The 21,574-nt window shown below is 41.0% G+C and overlaps 1 protein-coding gene across 1 annotated transcript in view; it reads right to left on the bottom strand.

The window, feature by feature from the left end:
* Positions 1-19,444, bottom strand: part of LOC140120992 (solute carrier organic anion transporter family member 4C1-like) — a 43,859-nt gene extending 24,415 nt beyond the window's left edge. Inside the window, exon 1 of the mRNA XM_072140090.1 lies at positions 18,906-19,444. Within this exon, the coding sequence (XP_071996191.1) occupies positions 18,906-19,323 (418 nt within the window). The 5' untranslated portion in view covers positions 19,324-19,444. The remainder of the gene's footprint in view (positions 1-18,905) is intronic.
* Positions 19,445-21,574: the final 2,130 nt, after the last annotated feature.

Raw genomic sequence — 21,574 nt, forward strand, 5'->3', positions numbered from 1 at the left:
GACATGAGTAACTGCTTGTATGCCAGTCAGTTTTCATGAATTTTTGCAGGGAGAGGGATGGAGTAGTAGCATTGCTGTATACACTATACTGTATTGGGCACCATACAATACAAATGATTCAACAGCGCCATTCCCCTTAATTACCCCTGCCCAAAGTATTACGCTACAGGCTAACCCCAAATTCCAGGTGCTATGGACCACCACTATTGGGGATTTATGATTACTATATTATACAACCATGATACCAACAGTTTCAAGACATAAAAACACGTTATTTGCAATAAAATAGCCATTTGTAGAATACATTTTGGGATGTTATCTACCACTTGGGGTTCACATTCAACTTATATTTTTAATTTGTGAAATGCAAATAGATAAACTTGCTTCTACCCATTTTGAATGACAAAACTTAGAGAATACGGTAGTTTCTCTGTGTGGGTCAACCTATCCACTCTTTGTCAATAACAGAATTGATCTATGTCTGAAGGAGTACCTGTGCCCAGGCATGAGAGATTTCTCCAGGAGTTTCTAGTTACATTTTGGAGCAATTTTATTTCTCTACAATTGAATGGTCACCTGATTTTCCCTTTGGGGATGGGGGTTAAGTGAAATGGTAACTACATAATAATTATCTCCTACAAATCCCTGGTGTGAGCATAACATCATTATATGGACTTCTGCGTCTATTTTTTAGCCTTAGCTTTCTACAGCAGTAACCTCCCTATTCATTTTGGCACATTGAATGATAAGTAAGATGGGTATGTCTGTGTTAACATTCAGCATTCTTTTGTATTTCCCTAGGATAATGACTTGCACCCCCTGAGAAATGAACCATGGTAATAATGTTCAGGTGAAAATAACATAGAGGAAGCTGCTGTCATCTCAAAACACTGTACAGTAGATTAAAATACACCGGTACCATTTATTATAGCAAAACCACATTGAGACACTGGCAGAAGAGAATACTAGTCACTTACAGTTATACTACAAATATACATTTCCGGAAAATTTGAATATTGTTTTGTAAGAAAGTGTTCATACTATTTAAAGGGGTATTGTCATGTGAGCATTGCCATTTAATTTAATTCATCTGATCTATATATACATACATACATTTTTTCCAATTGGATGTTATTAAAAATAGTGAAGCTATGTAAAGATAATTTCCCATAAATGTAGCCGTGCTGTCCCTTTGAAACGAGATAGCTGTCCTTGGATACAACCATCTCTGCTGAAGTAATTTTACAAAAAAACTAATTGTTTAGTTGCTGGTGTTGCTATATTTTCTACAGATGCTCTGTGGTAATGAATGCTGAATGCAGGAAGTCAGGCCCATATAGCACATATCTGGTCATTGCTGCCAGGGGTGGTCGTGTCCAGCTACCTCATTTCGAAGGGATAATATGGATACATTTATCGGAAATTGTGTTCACACTGGTGCATTTTTTTTAATAACATGCAATTGAAGATATGTATGCATATGGCATATTTTTTAGTCACCCTTACTGTATGAGGGCTTACTTTTTGTGGGACAGGTCATAACATTTACTAGCACCTTTTTAGGATATATAAATCATAAATATCTTGTCTGATAATAAAAACAAGCTATCAGTTTGGAGCCGTCGTTTCGTGAGAAGCTAAGGAATGAGACATGTTTGATTATAATATTAAAGAGTACCGGTCATTTTGATAAGTTTTGGATATTTTGCGGGGAAAAGTGTTGTGAGCATATTTCTGATTTACTTCTTTAATTTACTTCTCCGTTGTCAAGAAAGACAGGATTCTCTATACAGCCTGATTTTCTACAAACTAAGCAGAATTTCTCAATAAAATATATTACAAAAATGTTAACTTTTTAACTGTTGATTGTTATGCTTTACCAGTCTGGATATTGGAGCTATGTTCAATCTGGGAAATGTGATGATCAAGAAACTGAGTATGCCCATGTTAAAGGGGCTTAAAGTCCCATGCCAAAGAAAGAGGCTGCATGGCCAAAGATAGAGCAAGCTCTATGAAGATATGGCACCGAACAAGCCTGGGTGCCATCCCCGTCTATGGAGACATATATTCATACAGGTCCCTCAGACAGTTGTGTGCATGGGGCCTTACTTACATGACTTACGGGTAAGTCTATGTACAGTTGGGTCAAATTTATTTTTCGATGCGTGTAAAATAATGTTTCAATTCAAACAAACCCTAAGATGAGTTTCCAATATTAAAACAATCTGTAAATGTGCTCAGGGACGGTTTTAGACAAAAAACTAAAACTATTTTATGAACAGTCACATTCAGTAAGAGGCTCCTTTCGCCCTGTACACCTTTGTAGTTTACAGACTAAAAGGTAAATTGATGATAGAAGATAAATATGAAAGATGATATAGATTTATAGATGGATGATAGATGCATAAATATAAAGTAGATTATATATAGATATAGATAGATAATAAAAGATAGATATGAGAGAAAGGGATTTTGGCGCTGGCTTTCATGCGTCAAAATTCGGCGGGCAGGTTGCCGATCCGACTGATTCGGACAGAGCGCAGAATTTAACTTTAAAATTGTGCCGCAAGCCATGCACTTACATGCACCGGGAAGAAGACGGTGAACTCCGGCGGACATGAGCAGGGAAGCGTCACATGCAGGATATTGGGAGCTCGATCGTAGTGAATCGCGGCAGAGTTCATTCTCGTCAGACACTCTGGATCGGGGGAACGCACAGGACCGGGTAAGTAAATGTGCCCCTCAAACTTGGGAGTGCTGCTGCTTTTCTAGATATACATTGGAGTCCCACACCAGGGATCTAAAGATTTGCACCCACTATGTGCTGTGCTGCCTTGAACTTTCTATTTTCTAGATAAATATAAGGCCCCTTCCACACTTGCGTTTTTTCACACACGTTTTCTGCGTGTGCTTTTGACGTGCAGAACTTGCATTGCACTCTGACCCATTGTAATCAATGGGCTTTTTCAGACTTGCATTTTTTTTCACGCTCGCACGCGCATGTTTTTTTACGCGTGTTTAAATCTAGACATGCTATAGTCACGTGAAAAACGCACCCTACAAGTCTATGGAGATGCATTGCACTCTGAGACACACGCAAGTACAATGCAAGTGCAATCCGTTTTTCATGCATCAATTGCATGAAGATAGATGATACGCATCTTAACCTGGGAATTCAACCAAGGGGTATTAAAGGAGCAATACATGCTCTGCCCACAAGAGTCCACATGCAGGGGGCCCAGGGTAAATGCACATTTTGATGCTCCCTAACGCCGGCCATGAATGCGTTAAATCTATGTGTTCATCTTTCATATCCCAACTGTGTAAACGATAGTAGCCCACAACCTACATTTACATATATAAATAAATTAAATGACATAAGCATCTAATTATTCACCACTGCCATAGGAACAATGAGGAATTCAAAAGGAACCTGTCTTCAATAATAGGCACAATAAACTTTACTCATCCCCACACAGTGCCTTGGCTGAAAAGTACAGCACTAGCTTTCCAGCCTAAACATCCCTCCTCCCACAAATAATATCACAAATATGTTTGCTCTGTCCGATTCCACGCGGCACTGCCCACCATCGATTGGCCCTGCCCACCGTGTAGTGCATGAAATGGTGAGAAGATCTGCTGTTGCCCACACAGTGCTTACAGTGCCTCAGTGGCAGATCAGGTGATATGGGGAGGACTTTTTTTAACTTAAATTTCTAATTGGGTTTTTAAATAGAATCATACAGTACAGAAAGTTAATAAACCCAGTGTTCCCCCGGGGTAACTGGATTGCACCAGTGCAAATAACAACGCAGTAATATAAATCTCAAGTGGAAAAGGAAGGGAGGAAAAGGGGGGGCAGGAAGAGGAGAGGAATTGGAAGGGTAGGGGAAGAGTGTACATTTGGGGAGGACTTTCAACCCTTTACCAGTAAGTATTACCGGTGTGAGTGGTAAAATACTGGTGAAAGGTTTTCTATCATATTTTGATAGTTTAACCCCCTATTGCAGCTTAGAAAGTACGATCATTATCACCATCTTTTGTCTGAGAGAGAATATGTAGGTTTCCATTTATCAGCTGACAGCCCCCATAGGGCAAGCACAAATTTTAAAGAGCCGCAAATATATATCTCTGACAAGACTTGACGAGTTTTTTTTTACTAACTGGCTAAACCGTTTTACTGCCAACAAAACCCGTCTACCAACAATCTGTGCCCAGGTGTACTAGAAGGATACTGCCAGTGGGAGAGTACAAGTAGTACAAAAAAAATAATTATGTGATTATAGCTAAAGGATAATGAAGGAAGACAAAACATGTAAATAGTATCCAAGGGAACAAATATAAATGTCTTTCCTGCATTACATTTTTGTTTCGATAATTTTTTATGCTCTGCGGTTTAAAAACATGTAAACCTTACTCCTTGTGTTAGTATGATTGTGGTAATGACATTTTACTTTGTAATATTGTTTTACTATGCTTGCCGACTAAAACCGTATTGGGAGGCATTAATTATTGTGTTGCATGGTACGTGCAGAGCTAGACAGTTGTGATGCTGAATCTGATGCTGAAGAAAATTGTCCAGTTCTACTTCTAGACCTGGTTTTATTTGGTCTAAACTGTGCTCCACAGTGTGGTGCCCCCTCCATAATTTTTTGTCACACAGACTATTTTCCCCTAGGTCACGCCTCTTTTCTGGAGACCATACCCCTTTTTCGAGGTCATGGCCGTTTATTGAACGAGTCGAAAAAGTTCCAAAAAATGGTCTAAAAGCCTTGCTAAATGAATTGATATGTGAGATTATGGGCCTGATCTGTCTGACTTTTCACTAAAAAGAAGGTCATTGTAGCTTGCACATATATTTAATAAGCATGCCAGTTTTGTGTTGCAGCTGCACTATACCGACAAGACAGAAAAAATGTGGGCATGTTAGTGCTTAGTCGGAGTTTGTGACACATTTAATACTGTGACTTGACAAAATTGTGTTGCATGCTGTATGATAAAGGTGCACCTAAAAACATGGTGCAAGACTGTGCACCAATGTTCAGTAATCTGGCGCAACCTGCACACACAATTTGGGCCTATGGATTTATCTGCATGGAAGACTTCATAGTAGCTAGACTCTGACGGAAAGTTAAGCGTTCTGATTTTTAGATTAGTGTCTTACAAAAAAAATTACCGTATTTTTCGACCTTATATATGAACTTATACAGAAATGTACTACAGACAAGATGTACAGTACATTTATCAGTGTTTAATAGCTCCATCCCCAGAAATTTCCTGCACCTTCCCACACAGTATACAGGGTCCCTGTCTCCTGAAGTGCCCTGGCACCACAACTAACATTGTGCCCATCCTGCCCTCCCCTAGCACAGAGAGACCGGAGCCACCATAGTGCCGACCATGAGGCAATCATCATCATCAGTAAGAAATCCCCTGTACCTAACAGCCCTGTAACAGGGGAAAGAGAAGGAGCCACAGGGAACCCCACAGGAATAACACCCTGGCTGAGGATGGAAGGAGAAGGGGCAGAGGGAGACAGCTTAACCCCTGCTGCATCACCCTGCATTAACCCCCAGCAGCCCATACCTCTGAGCTCTCTGACACGCTGAAGACAAGTTTCCCGGGAAGTGTAGCTGGCTGTGCACAGGTCTGCCACCTGCTGGTCATTTTTAGGTACTGCATTTGATCCTGCGCCTTATACTCCAGTGCGCCTTGTATACGAACCTAGATGTCTTAGCAGGCATTTATTAGAGGTGCGCCTTATACTCCAGTGTGCCTTATAGGCCGAAAAATACGGTATATGTCTTATAAAGTCCTTTACTTACCCGGAGTGTCCGACGAGAATGAACTCTGCGATTAACTTACATCCTGCATGTGTCACTCCCTTTCTTCTTCCCAGTGTATGCAAGTGCATGGCTAAAGTTAAAGTTTTAAAGTTAAATCCCGCACGCAGTCCAAATCAATCGTATCGTCTGACGGCCTGCCCCCAGATTTCGGAAAGCCAGCGCCAATGCACCAAAATCCAATCACGTGCGATACAATCCCCTTCTAAATCCCTGTCCATGCAGCGCAATCACCGAAAACGTCGGAAAACCCAACAGAAATGCGACCCCATTGACTTCTTATGTGCTGACGCAACAGCTTTTACTAAATTGTGACCTGATATTACAGGTAAGCTTTAGTGATAACTCCTTCCCCAAACTGGAGCTTATAATTAATTCTGTGTCACTCCCTGTGTACTCATAATGAATGCCATAAAAACAGTATCAGGTGAAAAGTTTGGTTTCCTAAACAGCATTAACATGAGCCATGTGCAATCATTCCTATGTATAATGTACTGGTTGAATCCTGCTTTGAGCAGGTTTTTTAAGAAACTCCACCCAAAATGTATTGTTTTCATAGTTTGATTCCTTCAAAGGGTTGAGATATCAAATCTTTCCCATGGTTTAAAATACTGCACATAGGGCCAGATGTGTCACTTGTTTATTCTGTTGTCTTTGCGCCTTTTCATAATGTTGCACTGTTTTGGCGCCAGTTTTGCAAATAAACATCAAACTAGCCACACAGCAAAAATAACCATGCTTTCCACATTTATCCTACCAATCCAGGTGCTGTACCTAATCATGATTCATCTTTAGCAGCTTGTTCATTTAGGCGCAATTTAAGTGCGAAAACACTCCAGCCCAAAGGCTGAGCTCTTCTACAGAGCCTTGTATCCCCAGCAGCAGAGCTCAGCAGACACTGGCACTATCAACTTTTTTTTTTGTGCACCTTCAACAAGGTGCGTGCAACACACATCTGTCAGACTTTGCATGTTAAATGTGGCGCACGGTATAACTGAGCACCGGAAAATTAAAATAATGTAAAAGTTTAAATCAGCCCCTTTCCCTACAACGTATATTGGAAAAAACACGTCACTCAATGTTTCGGAGTATACGGTGCACAAGTAGGTTACTACACCATATATATAGAGAAAAGATAACTTGGCACTCCTTATAGGTGAAAAATTGAGAATTTATTTGGTCCAGAATAAACAGTATAGCAATCCAACAAAAATATTATTGTGCAACGTTTCGGTCTTTAAAAATCAGACCTTCGTCAGGCACGGATTGCAAGGTATAAGTAGAAATGGAGATGAGATGCGGTGCAATGACCGCTGGAGCGCAGGTGGAAAGGAGGAAAAGCGGGTGTTCCCTACAACCAATATAAAAATAAATAAAATCATAAACATGTTAGGTATCGCTGTCTCTCAAAACTCCCGATCTATGACTATCTTAAAACCCATCTCTTAAAGAAGACCTATCACACTCCCTCTCTCTTTGATAACTCGTCCTGTGTTCTTCTCCCATCTGTTATTCGACAAATACCTTATAGATACCCAGCCTCAGGTTTTTCTGCAGTCGTATTGACCTTAGACTTTGTATATAAGATGCTGACTGATGACTAGTTCAAGCAGCAGCATTTTTATTTATTAAATTAATTTTATTCCATTTGCTTATAAAGAATGGCTGGATGATTGCACAAGCTCTTATACCTCTTGTGTCACCCCCTCATCCTCATAGACTGTAAGCTCTTGTGTCACCCCCTCATCCTCATAGACTGTAAGCTCCTGTGTCACTCCCTCATCCTCATAGACTGTAAGCTCCTGTGTCACCCCCTCATCCTCATAGTCTGTAAGCTCTTGTGTCACCCCCTCATCCTCATAGACTGTAACCTCTTGTGTCATCCCCTCATCCTCATAGTCTGTAACCACTTGTGTCAACCCCTCATCCTCATTAGACTGTAAGCTATTGTGTCACCCCCTCATCCTCATAGACTGTAAGCTTTTATGCTACCCTTTCATTCTCATAGACTGTAAGCTCTTGCGTCACCATCTCATAGACTGTAAGCTCTTGTGTCACCCCCTCATCCTCATAGACTGTAAGCTCTTGTGTCACCCCCTCATCCTCATAGACTGTAAGCTTGTGTGTCACCCCATCATCCTCATAGTCTGTAAGCTCTTGTGTCACCCCATCATCCTTATAGACTATAAGCTCTTGTGTCACCCCTTCATCCTCATAGACTGGAAGCTCTTGTGTCATCCCCTCATCCTCATAGACTGTAAGCTCTTGTGTCACCCCCTCATCCTCATAGACTGTAAGCTCTTGTGTCACCCCCTCATCCTCATAGACTGTAAGCTCTTCTGTCACCCCCTCATCCTCATAGACTGTAAGCTCTTGTGTCACCCCCTCATCCTCATAGACTGTAACCTCTTGTGTCATCCCCTCATCCTCATAGACTGTAACCACTTGTGTCAACCCCTCATCCTCATATACTGTAAGCTCTTGTGTCACCCCCTCATCCTCATTAGACTGTAAGCTTTAAAGCTTAATACCGTATAAATACGTTTGATATCCCCTGTAATCGCACCAAGCCAAAGATGAGGTGTAAGTCATTTAAGTATTCAAAGAAAAAGAGCAAAAAATGGAAAGCGCAAAACAAACTAAAAAGAGCATCAGCGGGAAAGTTTAAATTCTAAATCACTGACAGACACATGAAGGAAACTGCAGGTTGGGAGGTGAAGCACTGATCACAGCTTTGTAGAGAGGGTAATTATTATTTATTTTTAAGAACATATGCAAATTTGCATTAACTATGTATAAAGCCAAATCTAATATTCTGTAAGTAACAAAGAAACAAGCAACTGCACACCTGGTAATTGTTGTGTGTGACCAGAAAATCACCCCACTCACTGCTCCAGTCTTCTTTTGAGTTAAAAAAGGCTTGAACACTGGATTATGTGTAATATGTTAGATAATTGTGCAATGCATTTCTGTCCTTGTGATCCTGTTTTGATGCATTTTCCGTTTTATGTCATATTGTAACATTAATAAAGATTTAGTTTGAACACAGAAGCAAGTAGACAGGGCCTTTTGGGAGATAAAGTTTAGGGCTTGCTAAAAATATTTTTAAACACTGTATTTAAATCATTGGTAAGAAGTTACAGAGGCGGAGAACAGTCATGCTTGGATGTCCCCTCCCGGTTTGAAAGGGTTTTCCCTTTGCCCAAGTTAGGCCCTAACCAGAGGAAAGCTGATGGAGATTGCCGAGCACCACACTTGGCAATCTCTATCAGTTCCATAGAGATGAATGGAGCAACGAGGGGTTCGGGTGCACTGTGGATAGGGCCTTCTTTCAAGGCCTAGTGCAGTGTGGTGGCATCATGCAGAAAACCTACTTTTAAGTGAGATGTAAATTAGTTGTATATAGGCCGTAGGTTTTGCATTGAAGATAAGCTCTCCAGTCTCGGAACATGACTTTTGCTGTGATAAACATGATGAATCAAATTCGGGAGAGCCGGTAAGTGATAATCCCAGGCATCAATGAAGTAGGCGTTTTGAGCTGGAGAATGAAAACTAAATTTTCCATTTCTTTGACTTTATACAACCAATTTACCTATCACTTCAATTTTCTAGATGCCACCACGCTGGACCAGGAAAGAAACAAGCAGCGGAAGGTGTTAAGTTGTTTGACAACATACTGGTATCAATTTATTAGATCAATTTTTGCTAGCAAGTTCCATTTAAATTATGTCCTATAGTCCCGGTACATCATCAGAAGTCAGTCAGAAGAGTGGCAGGGTGAAGTGCTTTCCCTATAGAACATTAGTCAATCTAGGTAGAGTCAGCCTGGTGTGAATCTTCTCTTCTTTGATATTTTGTATGCAGCATTCAAAGTTTTTTCTGCAAAATGCAGTCTCCCAGAAAATAGAAGGACATAACTATGATCCTGACACTGTCCTCGATAACAGGTTGGTTACTGCTTGGAGACACTTAAAGGAAACCTACCACTTACAATTGGTAGGTTTAGACACATATACATGGCACCAGCTCAGGGTGAGCTGGTGCCAGAGCATATTTTTGTTAGGGGAACAAAGCCCCTATCGCCGATTTATAAGTTATATTAACTTATAACTCGGCGCACCGCACTTGGGCACGGCGCACCATGCGCGTGCCAGTGCGTGCGCCGGATTCTAAAGTACTGGAAAGCCGGTGACGTCACCAAGCTCTCCGGCACACGCGCGCCTGCGCAATTTAGCACGGCCTGTTTCCCCGTGCTAAGTTGCGCAGGCGCGCGTGTGCCAGGGAGATCGGTGACGTCACCGCCTCTCCAGCACGTTAGAATCCGGCGCACGCACGGGCACGCGCATGGTGCGCCGTGCCCAAGTGCGGTGCGCCGAGTTATAAGTTAATATAACTTATAAAACGGCGATAGGGGCTTTGTTCCCCTAACAAAAATATGATCTGGCACCAGCTCACCCTGAGCTGGTGCCATGTATATGTGTCTAAACCTACCAATTGTAATGCCAGGATTGTTTCTCCCACCAGTGGGGGCTGAAGGGGTGACTATATGCACATCCTGTACTGGATATACAGTATAGGTTGGGCTAAACGTCTGCTTTCCACCAGCTTGGGGGAAGATACAAGGGATAGACTTATAAAGGGCATTATGGTTTAGGATGAGGAGGAAGGAAGATCTTCCCTCAGAACTGGGACCATCTAGGAGGATTGCTACATAGAAGACATCATACCACCATCCCTGAGCTGGCTGAGTATCTGCATCCCTTCCCTTCTCCCTGTTAATCTAATAATCTGTTCCTGTTTCCCTGTTAATCTGTTCTCGTTAATATCTGTTCCTGTTTCCCTGTTAATCTCCCTCTTCCCTGTCCCCCTTCATTCTCTTGTCTTTATCTGTAATAATAGGGACGGTTAGGTGTAAGGATTATTATATGTGTGTGTTTGTATGCATTGTTGTGGGGTGGTTCTGTGGTTACTTGTTTTATCAATGTATACCTTTAGTGTGTTAATAAAGATTACAGTACGGTAAGTAAGTTAGTGATACTAATTGGCATACCGCAAAATAGCTGATATCATAGCGCCCTTTTACAATAACAAAAAAATTTTTTAAAGTTTTTAAAAACCTAAAAAATCTAAAATTTGAATGACCACTTTTTCCCTAGAACTAATTTAAAAATAAACAAAGAAATATCATCAACATGTTAGGTATCTCCATGTCCCAAAAGTCACAATCTATCAATTTATAAAACCAATTATCAGTGGAAACCCTTCCTTATACACAGCATGGAATATTAAATACTGTCGTTATAAAGTACAATTTGTTACAGAAAGCTCTCATATACCTCAGTACGGTGATAAATAAAAAAGTTATGGATTTTTAAAAGAGGGGAGCAAAAAATGAAAACGAAAAAGAGCCTAAGCAGGAAGGGGTTAAAGCCAGGGACACGTGGTGTCATTGCCGGCAGCTGCCCTGCAGGGATTTACAGTCACAGCGCAGTGGAAGAGATTTATCCAAATACAATCCACCTGCTGCATAAAAAAAATGTTTTATTGTTTTACCTGCAGGGAAGAACCTCGAGGCTTATTTCTAAATGTGATTCGCTTTTTTATGGGATGGAGTAGATTTTATCCTGGTAGACGGCTCCAAACAGGATGCAGCTACTGAACAAACAGTCACTGTCTATAATATTGTGGAAAGTGTCATCCAAACTGATTTCATCCAGGTTAAAAGACCTTTGGGATGAAATGTAAGAGTTTGGGATGTAATTCAATAATAACCCTGATATTCAGTTGTATCAGAGCCTTATTGGATGGGATTACATAACTCCAGGCTTACAGGAAAGGAGCAGAAAGGGAAAGTCTGGGAAGGGCCTGCAGGTAACGGATCCCATTTCTGCATGAGCTATTCATCTGTGAGGCTACATGAATGAGGCCAGACAGAGAATGAACCAGTTCCCTCCCCTGCACTCTTTATTTCACTAGGATTATTCAAGTCTAGCTTTACGTAGCTTCTCTTGTTACTTGTTACCAAGGAACAGACTGTAGCTAATGTACAAGTGAGTTTTAGGTTTGTGTTGACTATAAGTAACGATACCGGCAATTAAACGGCTTTGTGTAGCATGAAATTTCCATATACACCCCATTAGGCAATGTAGTCACGGCACAGATAAAGGTTAATTTAACATGCAAGACGCATTCTCCTTCATAACCACCCACAGGTCCCTATGCACCGGTGATTTAGCGTCCCAAATGTGCATGAAGTATTTCTGTACGTGGCCCAATTGAAAAAAAACAACACAACTGACATAGTACATCTCGGCCACATTGTACATGTGCCAACCCTAGCAAGGAGTACTATGACAGCTTCACTAAATGACCTACAGCTTCACTGGACCACCAGGAGATGGTAAGTAGCAGTGATAAGGCTACTTTCACACTTAACGCTGCAGCCGGGCTAGCATACAGCAGCGCGCTGAGAGGAGGAGGGTTGTGCGCTTCTCACCTCTCACCTCTCCATAGCAATGCACGGCCCCCAACCGTACATACGGGGAAAGATAGAGCATGTTCTATCTTTTCCCGTGGTGCCATAGCCGTCTATGAGAATGAATATCTGACCACACATAGTAGTCAGAAGACACAGCTCCCCCACAAAGTAGGCAGTAGTTACACCTCGCCCACATGGCAGCCTGTAGTCACAGCACCTCCCCACTGTGACCAGTAGTCAGAAGTGCTCCCAAATGGTAACCAGTAGTCACATCTCCCCCATGTGGTAGCCAGTAGTCACAGCACCTCCACATTGTGGCCAGTAGTCACAATGCTCCCAAATGGTAACCAGTAGTCACATCTCCCCTATGTGGTAGCCAGTAATTCCAGCGTCCCCACATGGTAGCCAGTAGTCACAGTGCCCCCACACATTAGCAAGTAGTTACTCATCTTTCCCACATCGAGGGAGCAGGGAAAGATATTTTTTAGAGTTACTCTAGTCCCTATGCGGCTCTCCTGTCTAGTGTAGCATAGGGGCAGGGAGGACAGGCCGGACAATACAAGGTCATGAGCCATATTTGTCCCATTCTTTGTGTTTGTCACCCATGTTGTAGGCAACCTTAAACAGATGAGTTTACAGTTTGCAAGGCTTGGAAGGTGAGGGACATCCGGGCACATTTGGGTAGACAGTACCATAGGATAGGGCATGCACGTTAGAAGTCCTGGAGATGGTACACTTTTAGATACCCATGCAACGGGGTAAGATAGAGACTACACCGCCCTGTGTCCTGCTGCATACATCAAGAGGCTTGCCATGGGGCAAAATTACGCCAAGTCTAAACTGGTGTAGTTTTGTGTAAAAAGAGTTAATACATTTGAATCATTATTCTATTTTTACCATAGAAATGAACCCATTGGAAAGTACAAATCATACCACACAAAAAAACAAGCCCTCATATGCCCATGTCAGATTAAAAATAAAAAAAAGTTATGTTGGTATTTGGAATTTGTGCAGGGAAAAATTCAAAAAAGTGCTGTGTCCTGAAGGGGTTAATAGCAGTTCTCTTGTATACACAGAAAGCAAAATTGTTTGTGTTTCCTGTGAAGTATTCTACGTATAAAAGCCGCCATACCGCCTGAGGAAGCGTCATAGTATAGCATTCAATCTATACTAACATTCCACACTTGGGAATGCACTCTATGTAAATGCTCTTCAGGCAATATTCACTCAACTTTATTTAAAATGGGCTGGTTACCTTTGTTAAGTACAGCACTTTTGTCAAGAACAGAGGCACTTCTAATATGTCTGATGGTAAATGAGGGAAACAAGATTATACATAAAAATATTACACCACACATACAGATAAGAATAAAATATAGGCTGGAGACAAATCTGTATTGGGAAATTCAGGAGCATAGAAATATAGATCGAAACCGGGAGACACCCCTCAGCTCAACCACTAATAAAAACCATATATAATTACTCATGTGGATTTCTAATAACACTATGATATGTTGCTACATGTCAAAAATGTGAAAGGAATTTTTACATAACTTTTTTTTACTTAATCTTTTTTACCTATGAATGCTCAAGTAGAAAAAAAGCTATAAAACACAGAGCAACAGGAAAGCTTCATACAATATATAAAAACATACAGTAAAAGCACTAAATATAAACATCTGTTGGAAGCTGTGCATCATGGGAGATCAGATTTCACTCCCAGCCTAGGTCTGGATGCTGCCTTTTTATCACAGTGGTCACATTTATCAAAACTAGTGAAGCCTGTACTATGTGCGGTTTGCCAGTGGAGTGAGCAGATTAATCAAAACTGGTGCACAACCTTCATGAATCAACAACATATTTTTCTACTAGAGCATGTAACTTTTTTTGATCAATTTTTAGAACATTTTTTGTGAGGGTATTTGATTAAAAATTGTATATTACAGGAAATTTTTCATGTTTTTTTACTTCGTTTACCAAGCGGATTCAATATTGTTTCAGATTTATTGTACAGATTGATACGGACACAGTGATACCAAATATGTACATTTTTGTGTTTTATATACTTTATTTGGGTTTTATATGTAATTGGGCTGATTTTATTCCATTGTTATAAAATTATTTTTACTTTTTGTTTTACATTTTTTAATTGTTCAAACCCTTATACTTTAATACACTTGTAGTGTACAATGTAAGTAAGTACGTGCTGCGCATGCTCAGTTAATTATAGCCAGAAGGCGGAACCCGGCCTGAAGAGGAGTAGGAAGCCTCGGGACACACGCCGGACCCCGGGGCTGCCGCAGGATGGATTGGATCGCCCGATAAGCACACCGGGGGGGGGGGGGGGTCTGATCCATGAGGGACGCACCCACGCTCCGCAGTCATCCGTGATGTCCAGGGCCGGCGCTATGGGTAGGCAAAGGTAGCAATTGCCCAGGGCCCCTGGGAGAAAGGGGAGAATCTCTTCTTTCAAATGAATCTTGAATTTTGTTTCTAAGTGCTATGGATCCAGAGATATTCAGGTTTAAAGTGAGAATATCAGGTGCCATTTTTATATATAAAAATCACTACCAACGGCAGTTTAACAGTTAATATCTCTGTTTTCCTACATTTTAGAAACACAAATTTAGATTCATATAAAAGATTTCATAGGAAAAAAGAAGTGAGGTTCTATGTGTCACAGAGCCAGAGATACAGCCCCCTGAAATTAACCCCCCCCCCCATCCAGATTCTTAGCCATCAGGCTGCAGGGAGAATTTTCTGCATACAGGAGCTGCTGCACCTCACAGATAATGGAAATATTCACTTTATATGTTACTACATTTTGAGAAGGGATAATATCAACTAATATTCATGGTTTTACCCCTTCTCTATGCAGAACTATCTAAGAACACACTTTGGGCCACATGTATCAATCGTTTTTTTCCTGTTGTTTTTGCGCCTTTTCATTCAGGCGCACCGTTTGTGTCATTTTTGCGACTAAACGCCAAATTAGCTGCGCAGCAAAAATACCCAGCTTTCCCTCATTTATCCTAGCAATCCAGATGTTTTGCTGTGCCTAATGATATTCATCATTTGCGACTTTTAATTTAGGCGCAAAAACTGGCGCAAAAACACTCCAGCCCGAAGGTGGCGTTGACTGAGAAGAAAGCACTGAGCCCCTTTGCAGAGCAGCTCATTTCTAGTAGCAAAGATCAGCCAGACACTGCAGATACTAGTACATATAATACAGACATGAGATGCTCTGCAGACACGAGAACATATAATACAGACATGAGATGCTCTGCAGACACTAGAACAGTGATGGCAAACCTTTTAGAGACCGAGTGCCCAAACTACAACAAAGACCCGCTTATTTATCACAAAGTGCCAGCACAGAAATGTAATTTGTGATTTATACTCCATTCTCTGTCACAGTTTTCATTGATGCCAGAGCCCTGAGGACACCAGGAAAGCAGAAAATAGTCCCAAGTACAGCTGTCACTTTAAAATAGCTCTGTGTACAGCAAGTCCTGGGCTGTGTGGGACTGTAGGAAGATACCTGGAGTCATCTCTGGTGATGGCCTGAGTGCCCACAGAAAGGGCTCCAAGTGCCACCTCTGGCACCAGTGCCATAGGTTAGCCATCACTGCACTAGAACACATAATACAGACATGAGATACTCTGCAGACAGGGGCTGCAGACTCTATTTACAGTTCATCACCTTCTATTTACAAAACATTCTGCAGAATCCTGAGCTCAAAGCAAGAGAGAAGAGAATGTTACAGAATGTTGCACATAGTACTGACAAGTGTCCCCCATGTAATTCTGCACAGTATCACCAGTGTTTCAGAGGGGACTGAGCAGAATTACAGGGGTGCAGCAGGAGATCAGCACTGGCGGATCCCCTCCAGGAGAAGCCCCTGCTGAGGAGGTCACTGGGTGCTAGGTGTCACACACCTGGGTGCTGCTGTTAGGGTCATTCTCATTCTGGGATGTGGGAGAAGCAGAGAGGAGCTTGTAGCAGGATCACATGTAAGTGCCTGAATCTAACATTGCGCCGAAATTGCGCCAAAATTGTGCCTAAACTGTGTTAAAGTAAAGTGATTAATAAGAGGCAGGAAATTAACTTATAACAGATGGTTGTAGCTTGTGATAATTCTGTAAAACAATGCGCCAGAATTTAGTTGCAACTACTACACTTAGGCGCACAATAGTGATAAATGTGGCCCTTTCTCTCTTATTCCCTTTTATTTTGTGATACTGTTTTAGGAAACTAGATTTTCTTTATATAAGTATCTGGATTTGTATGTATTTTAGAGGAAATTTTGAATGTTAATTGCCAAATGCATCGCCTGGTTGTCTGCTTTCAAAATGATATAGGTTTATGGCGCTTTTACTTTTTATTCTGTTTTATTGATATATTTTGCAGGTTGTGACTGTCTAAAAATGTCTAGCTGAAAAGCAGATATCTAGTTATTACAGTTTTAGTGATATTATGTCGATTTATTTATGTGAACATATCAATAGGGCACATTTGTGAACTCTACAAATGTCCATGTATTACATTTAGGAGATGTGAAGGTAAACATTTTCTGTTTGGATCAAATTTTTTGCCATCAAAGTCAAATTTTAAGTATTTTAATAAAATGTTTCAATTTGAATCAAAATTGCATGAAGGCGCCTATGTCTATAAAATTTTTGATGCAATTTTGAAAATGGGGCAAGTGTCTGCTTTCAGAAAATATCGGTCCCTCTCCCCAATGGGCCTCACAGTCTAATCAACCTACCAGTAATTTTTTGGAGTGTGGGAGGAAACCGGAGGACCCAGAGGAAACCCCCGCAGACACACGCATACAAAATCTTTGCAGATGTTGACCAGCACTGCAAGGCTGTAGTGCTAATCACAGAGCCACCATGCTGCCCATAAATCTCCCTATCATTTATCTATCTCCTATAAAATTCTCCCATATTACAGTTTGTTTTACCATACTAAAGGAGCCTCTTGCTGACTGTGACTGGTCATAAAATAGTTTTTTTTGGGGCCCCACTTTTAGTTTTGCCCAGGGCCCCACTTTGCCTAGAACCGGCCCTGGTGATGTCACAGCCTGACACCAGCACTTGCAGGACCCGATGTCTTGCAATCTTCTTCTGATATGCCGCGTCAGAAGAGGTACTCTTTATGACCGCTGTAAAAAGCTGATAGGGCAGTCATTAAGGGGTTAATTGACCAATGCATTACCTGTTTTGACCTTTGAAATGCATGGGATTAAACCAGCTATGAATTTTGCATCAAATGCTGTGTTTTTCACCACTGCGGATTTATTTCGACACAAAGTCTGCTGTGGTTACTCAGATCTGTGTGAGAATACTCTAAGGGTAGATGCACATGGGCAACATATGCAGTTTTCTATGCAGAAAAACTGCTGTGTATTACAGTAATTTGTCATAAATTACATAACATGCTGAAATCCTCTGTGAAATCAACAGATGCATCTTGATGAAAACTTATGAAAAATAACTAAAATTATATGCAAATTCACAGCCAATTTCCGACAGGATGTATATGTTCATCAGTTTTGCATTGAGTCCGGTTGAGCATCTCCCCCAGTAGTCCAAAGGATGGTCAATTTTCTTATTAGAATTGTCATTTGTTTCCATGAAAAATTAGGTTGACAAATTTAGAGGTACAAAGATCTCAGAAGTGAAAACTGAAAAGTAGAAATGCTCAAGACAATGGGGGGGCCACTTATTATTGGCTTTCCGGCACAACACTACCCCCTTTCGTTTCTTTTGCTCGCAGTTTTGGAATCCTGGAACTTTTCCTGCGCTTCAGGTTACTGACAATTTTTGGTGCACAATTAGATATCAAGTTCTTTCCACCCTTCGTAAATGTGGAGTCAGTTCAGACACTTCATTTAAGGGGTTCTACAGTGTAAACAACTTGCTGATCGGGGGGGTCTTATGGATCACGAGAACAGGGGTCCATTGTATTCCTGTAGTTACCTAAGAAATAGAGACCAGATGGCCAAGCATGCGTGGCGCATGTGCCGGCTACTGTATTCATCTCTATGGCGCTGACGGAGGTTATCCCTGTCAGCGCCATAGAAATTAATGGAGCAGCTGATGCATGCGCGACCCGCTGTTCACAATGTCTGCAGTTGTGACAGGGGTTCAACGGACTCCTTGGGGGTTCCACCTGAGATAAACTTCTAATGAAAACTCCCTATTATCTTCCAAAAGCTACAAAACCGAGCACACAACTTACAAGTTAGGACAGTGGGACTGCAAAGATGGAAAGCCATGCATAAAGCAAGGGGGGATAGTAACAATATACACATGGTAATAGTAAGCAGTAGTAATGGCAATAAGAATAAGTAATAGTAGTAACAGTTATTGACTGGGTGTAAGCTGCAGTGATAGCAATAATAATATTAAGTAGTTATAGGAATGATAAATTGTATAGAAAAGCAGAATACAGCATAACTTGTATGATAACGTCTCAGATGAGGTGTAGCAGAGCTGTGTATGCAGTGTACCACTGTACTATCACGTGTACAGGAATCGTTGTAGTAAGGAATGTCACTACTATCTCTAGGTCTCACCTTGCATAACAGCCAGGAGACTGTACATAACCAGATACCCCTTGGGATTGTTGCAGCATTGCAGAAAGCTTGGAGTAAACTTGCCCCATCCACAAGGACCCTCTATGAACTCCTCTTCTATATGTTGGTCTTGGGAGTCCTTCTTCGCTCCTTCTGCTACCTTACTGATGCCTTTATCAATCACTTGCATGTCCACCTCTCCCATGGAGGTGAATGCAGGGTTGTCTATGCCTTCTTCCATTGCATACACTTGACAGTCCAGCCTGGGGTGAGTGGATGAGAAGATCTTCTTGAAGGCTCCTTGGGTTGGCAGCAGTGCTCCTCCTGAGAAGTTATCTGTGCATGGTGCACATGTCCTTCTGCAGCTTGGCAAGTCAAGCAAAACAAGATCATCCTGGTCACACATGGATTGAGTCATAGAAAAGGTGGAGATATCTTTTTTTTTCTTGGATACAGATTGGGGTGCAGTCACCTGCCAGGGAGAAGCCACCCCTCCCACCCCTTTATCTCACCTGTCTGCCTGTCTTCCCACCTGAGGGAATGGATCACATGAGCAGACAACACCTACTGTACCTGTCCTCCTCCTCCCTCCCACACTCTGCACATCCCCTGGGCTTTCACATGCAGGCTCTGGGTGACGCCCTGGTTTTGGCACAGAAAGGAGAAGTCCTTGTCATTTAACATCTAATTATATGCAAGTATTTAATAATCCCAATGCAGATGACTTCCTCCTATTAATTATTGACTTATATGCATGAGATTAAAGCAAAGATCACAGCAGATGCAACTGTGTCACTGCAGGTCATGATCATAAGGGAGAGGTGGAAAGATTTCTCTCTACAAGGCCATCCTGGTACTGGTGGTTCCACTCCAGCTAATAATCATATGATCTACAGCTTACACAGGAAGTAAATACTAATTATTGGAAAATGACCCAGTCCATTAAATTCATGAAACTGTGACTTTAATTGTAAAATGTCGTGATTTCCAGTTAAAGGAATATTGAGGAAGGGGAGCTATAGTTCATGACTTTTTCCTTTGCACCAGTTTTGAGAAACATTCCAGAATGTTAATTTTAGCCAAACTGAACAAATTAGTAAATAATATTAAAATGATTATAATAGCTATGATCCATATTGAATATGTATAACTATATTATAGATATTATTATTCATATCATCTTATATTTTGCTGTTTTTTTAGAAAAATAATGAAATGAAAAAATCTGAAAATGATTCATTTATTAAAAGATCCTTCAAGTAAATATTTCATTTCATGAAAGTCTGAAAAAAATTAATGGCTTTAGCACTTGATTGTCGAAAACGCCGCAATAAAACATTAATTATTTTTATATATTGGAGTGCAAGTGTTTAAAAGGTGTAGAATGCCAAACCAGCTATAAACTGATGAGCAGTCCATGGAGCCTCCCTGGTTATTTAGGATATACTGAGGTGAATTTATTAAGACTTTATATATTAATTGCCAGTATTCATTTTCCTCTCGCCAGTGTACTGCTTGCTGGTTTTATTAAGAGGCGCTGGTCTCTTACTAGAAGTGGAGGTTTGCACCCACGCTAGAAATAAATCACAGCCTGGTCTGACATGGCAAAGATTTCAGCTCTATATTATCATGTGATCTTTGTTTGTCCATGAACAATCACCCTGCCAGGACCTTATGATAGTATTCACAATTATAAGATCAAGGTCCTGACAGGGCAATTGTTCATGGACAGTTAGAGATCACATGACCCTCCATCTGCAGCCATTTTTTGAATAGTTAAAAGGCAGGAGGTTTCTCTTTACATATCAAGAAAGCAGTGCAGAACTCTTAATAGATGTATATTGGTAAATTAACTAATACCCTGCCCCCCACACTAACCTACACCTTACAAAAAAACATGAGATAAAGTGACCAACACCTTTAATGTTATGTCTAGGAAGGTGAAAAGGGGATATGTATATCTTCCACCACAAATATAAAAGGTATAAACATCTTATATTGTTTTCAAGATACATGTATCAGTCTATTATCTATACGTAATAACTTATCTTTATGACTTGTTTTGCTTTTTCATCACAATCTTACTGATAATGTACATATTTGTAGATTAGTAGTGATAAAATTGAAGTGGCGCCATTCTAAAGGAGAGGAGAGAGAGCGCTCAGAGCTGGAAGGGCTCGTAGTTGTTTCTGTAATAACTGACACAATGGGGCAGATTTATCAAGCAGTCTGAAAGTCAGAATATTTCCAGTTGCCCATGGCAACCAATCACAGCTCAGCTTTCATTTCACCAGTGCTCATGAATATTTTAAAGGGGAGCTGTGATTGGTTGCCATGGGCAACTGGAAATATTCTGACTTTCAGACTGCTTGATAAATCTGCCCCAATGTCTCTTCCTCTTGGTTTCTCTGTGTGCAATAATAAAGCAGGTGGATTTGGAGGAAATAGGACAAGAAACAGGATAAGTTGTATAAAGGATATTGGTCAAGAGCAATTGCTTATGACAAAACAATATCACTATAGGGCAGGGGTGTCAAACTCATTTTCACCAGGGGCCTTGTGGTTGCCTTAAAGGTGGCAAATGTAATTTTATTACTGTATACTTCTAATTTATATAGAATTCCCTTTACAATCAGCCCTATGAGGGCAACCACAAAGCTGAACGCATT

The sequence above is a fragment of the Engystomops pustulosus genome, chromosome 1, assembly GCF_040894005.1.
Source record: "Engystomops pustulosus chromosome 1, aEngPut4.maternal, whole genome shotgun sequence".
NCBI classification, from domain to species: Eukaryota; Metazoa; Chordata; class Amphibia; order Anura; family Leptodactylidae; genus Engystomops; species Engystomops pustulosus.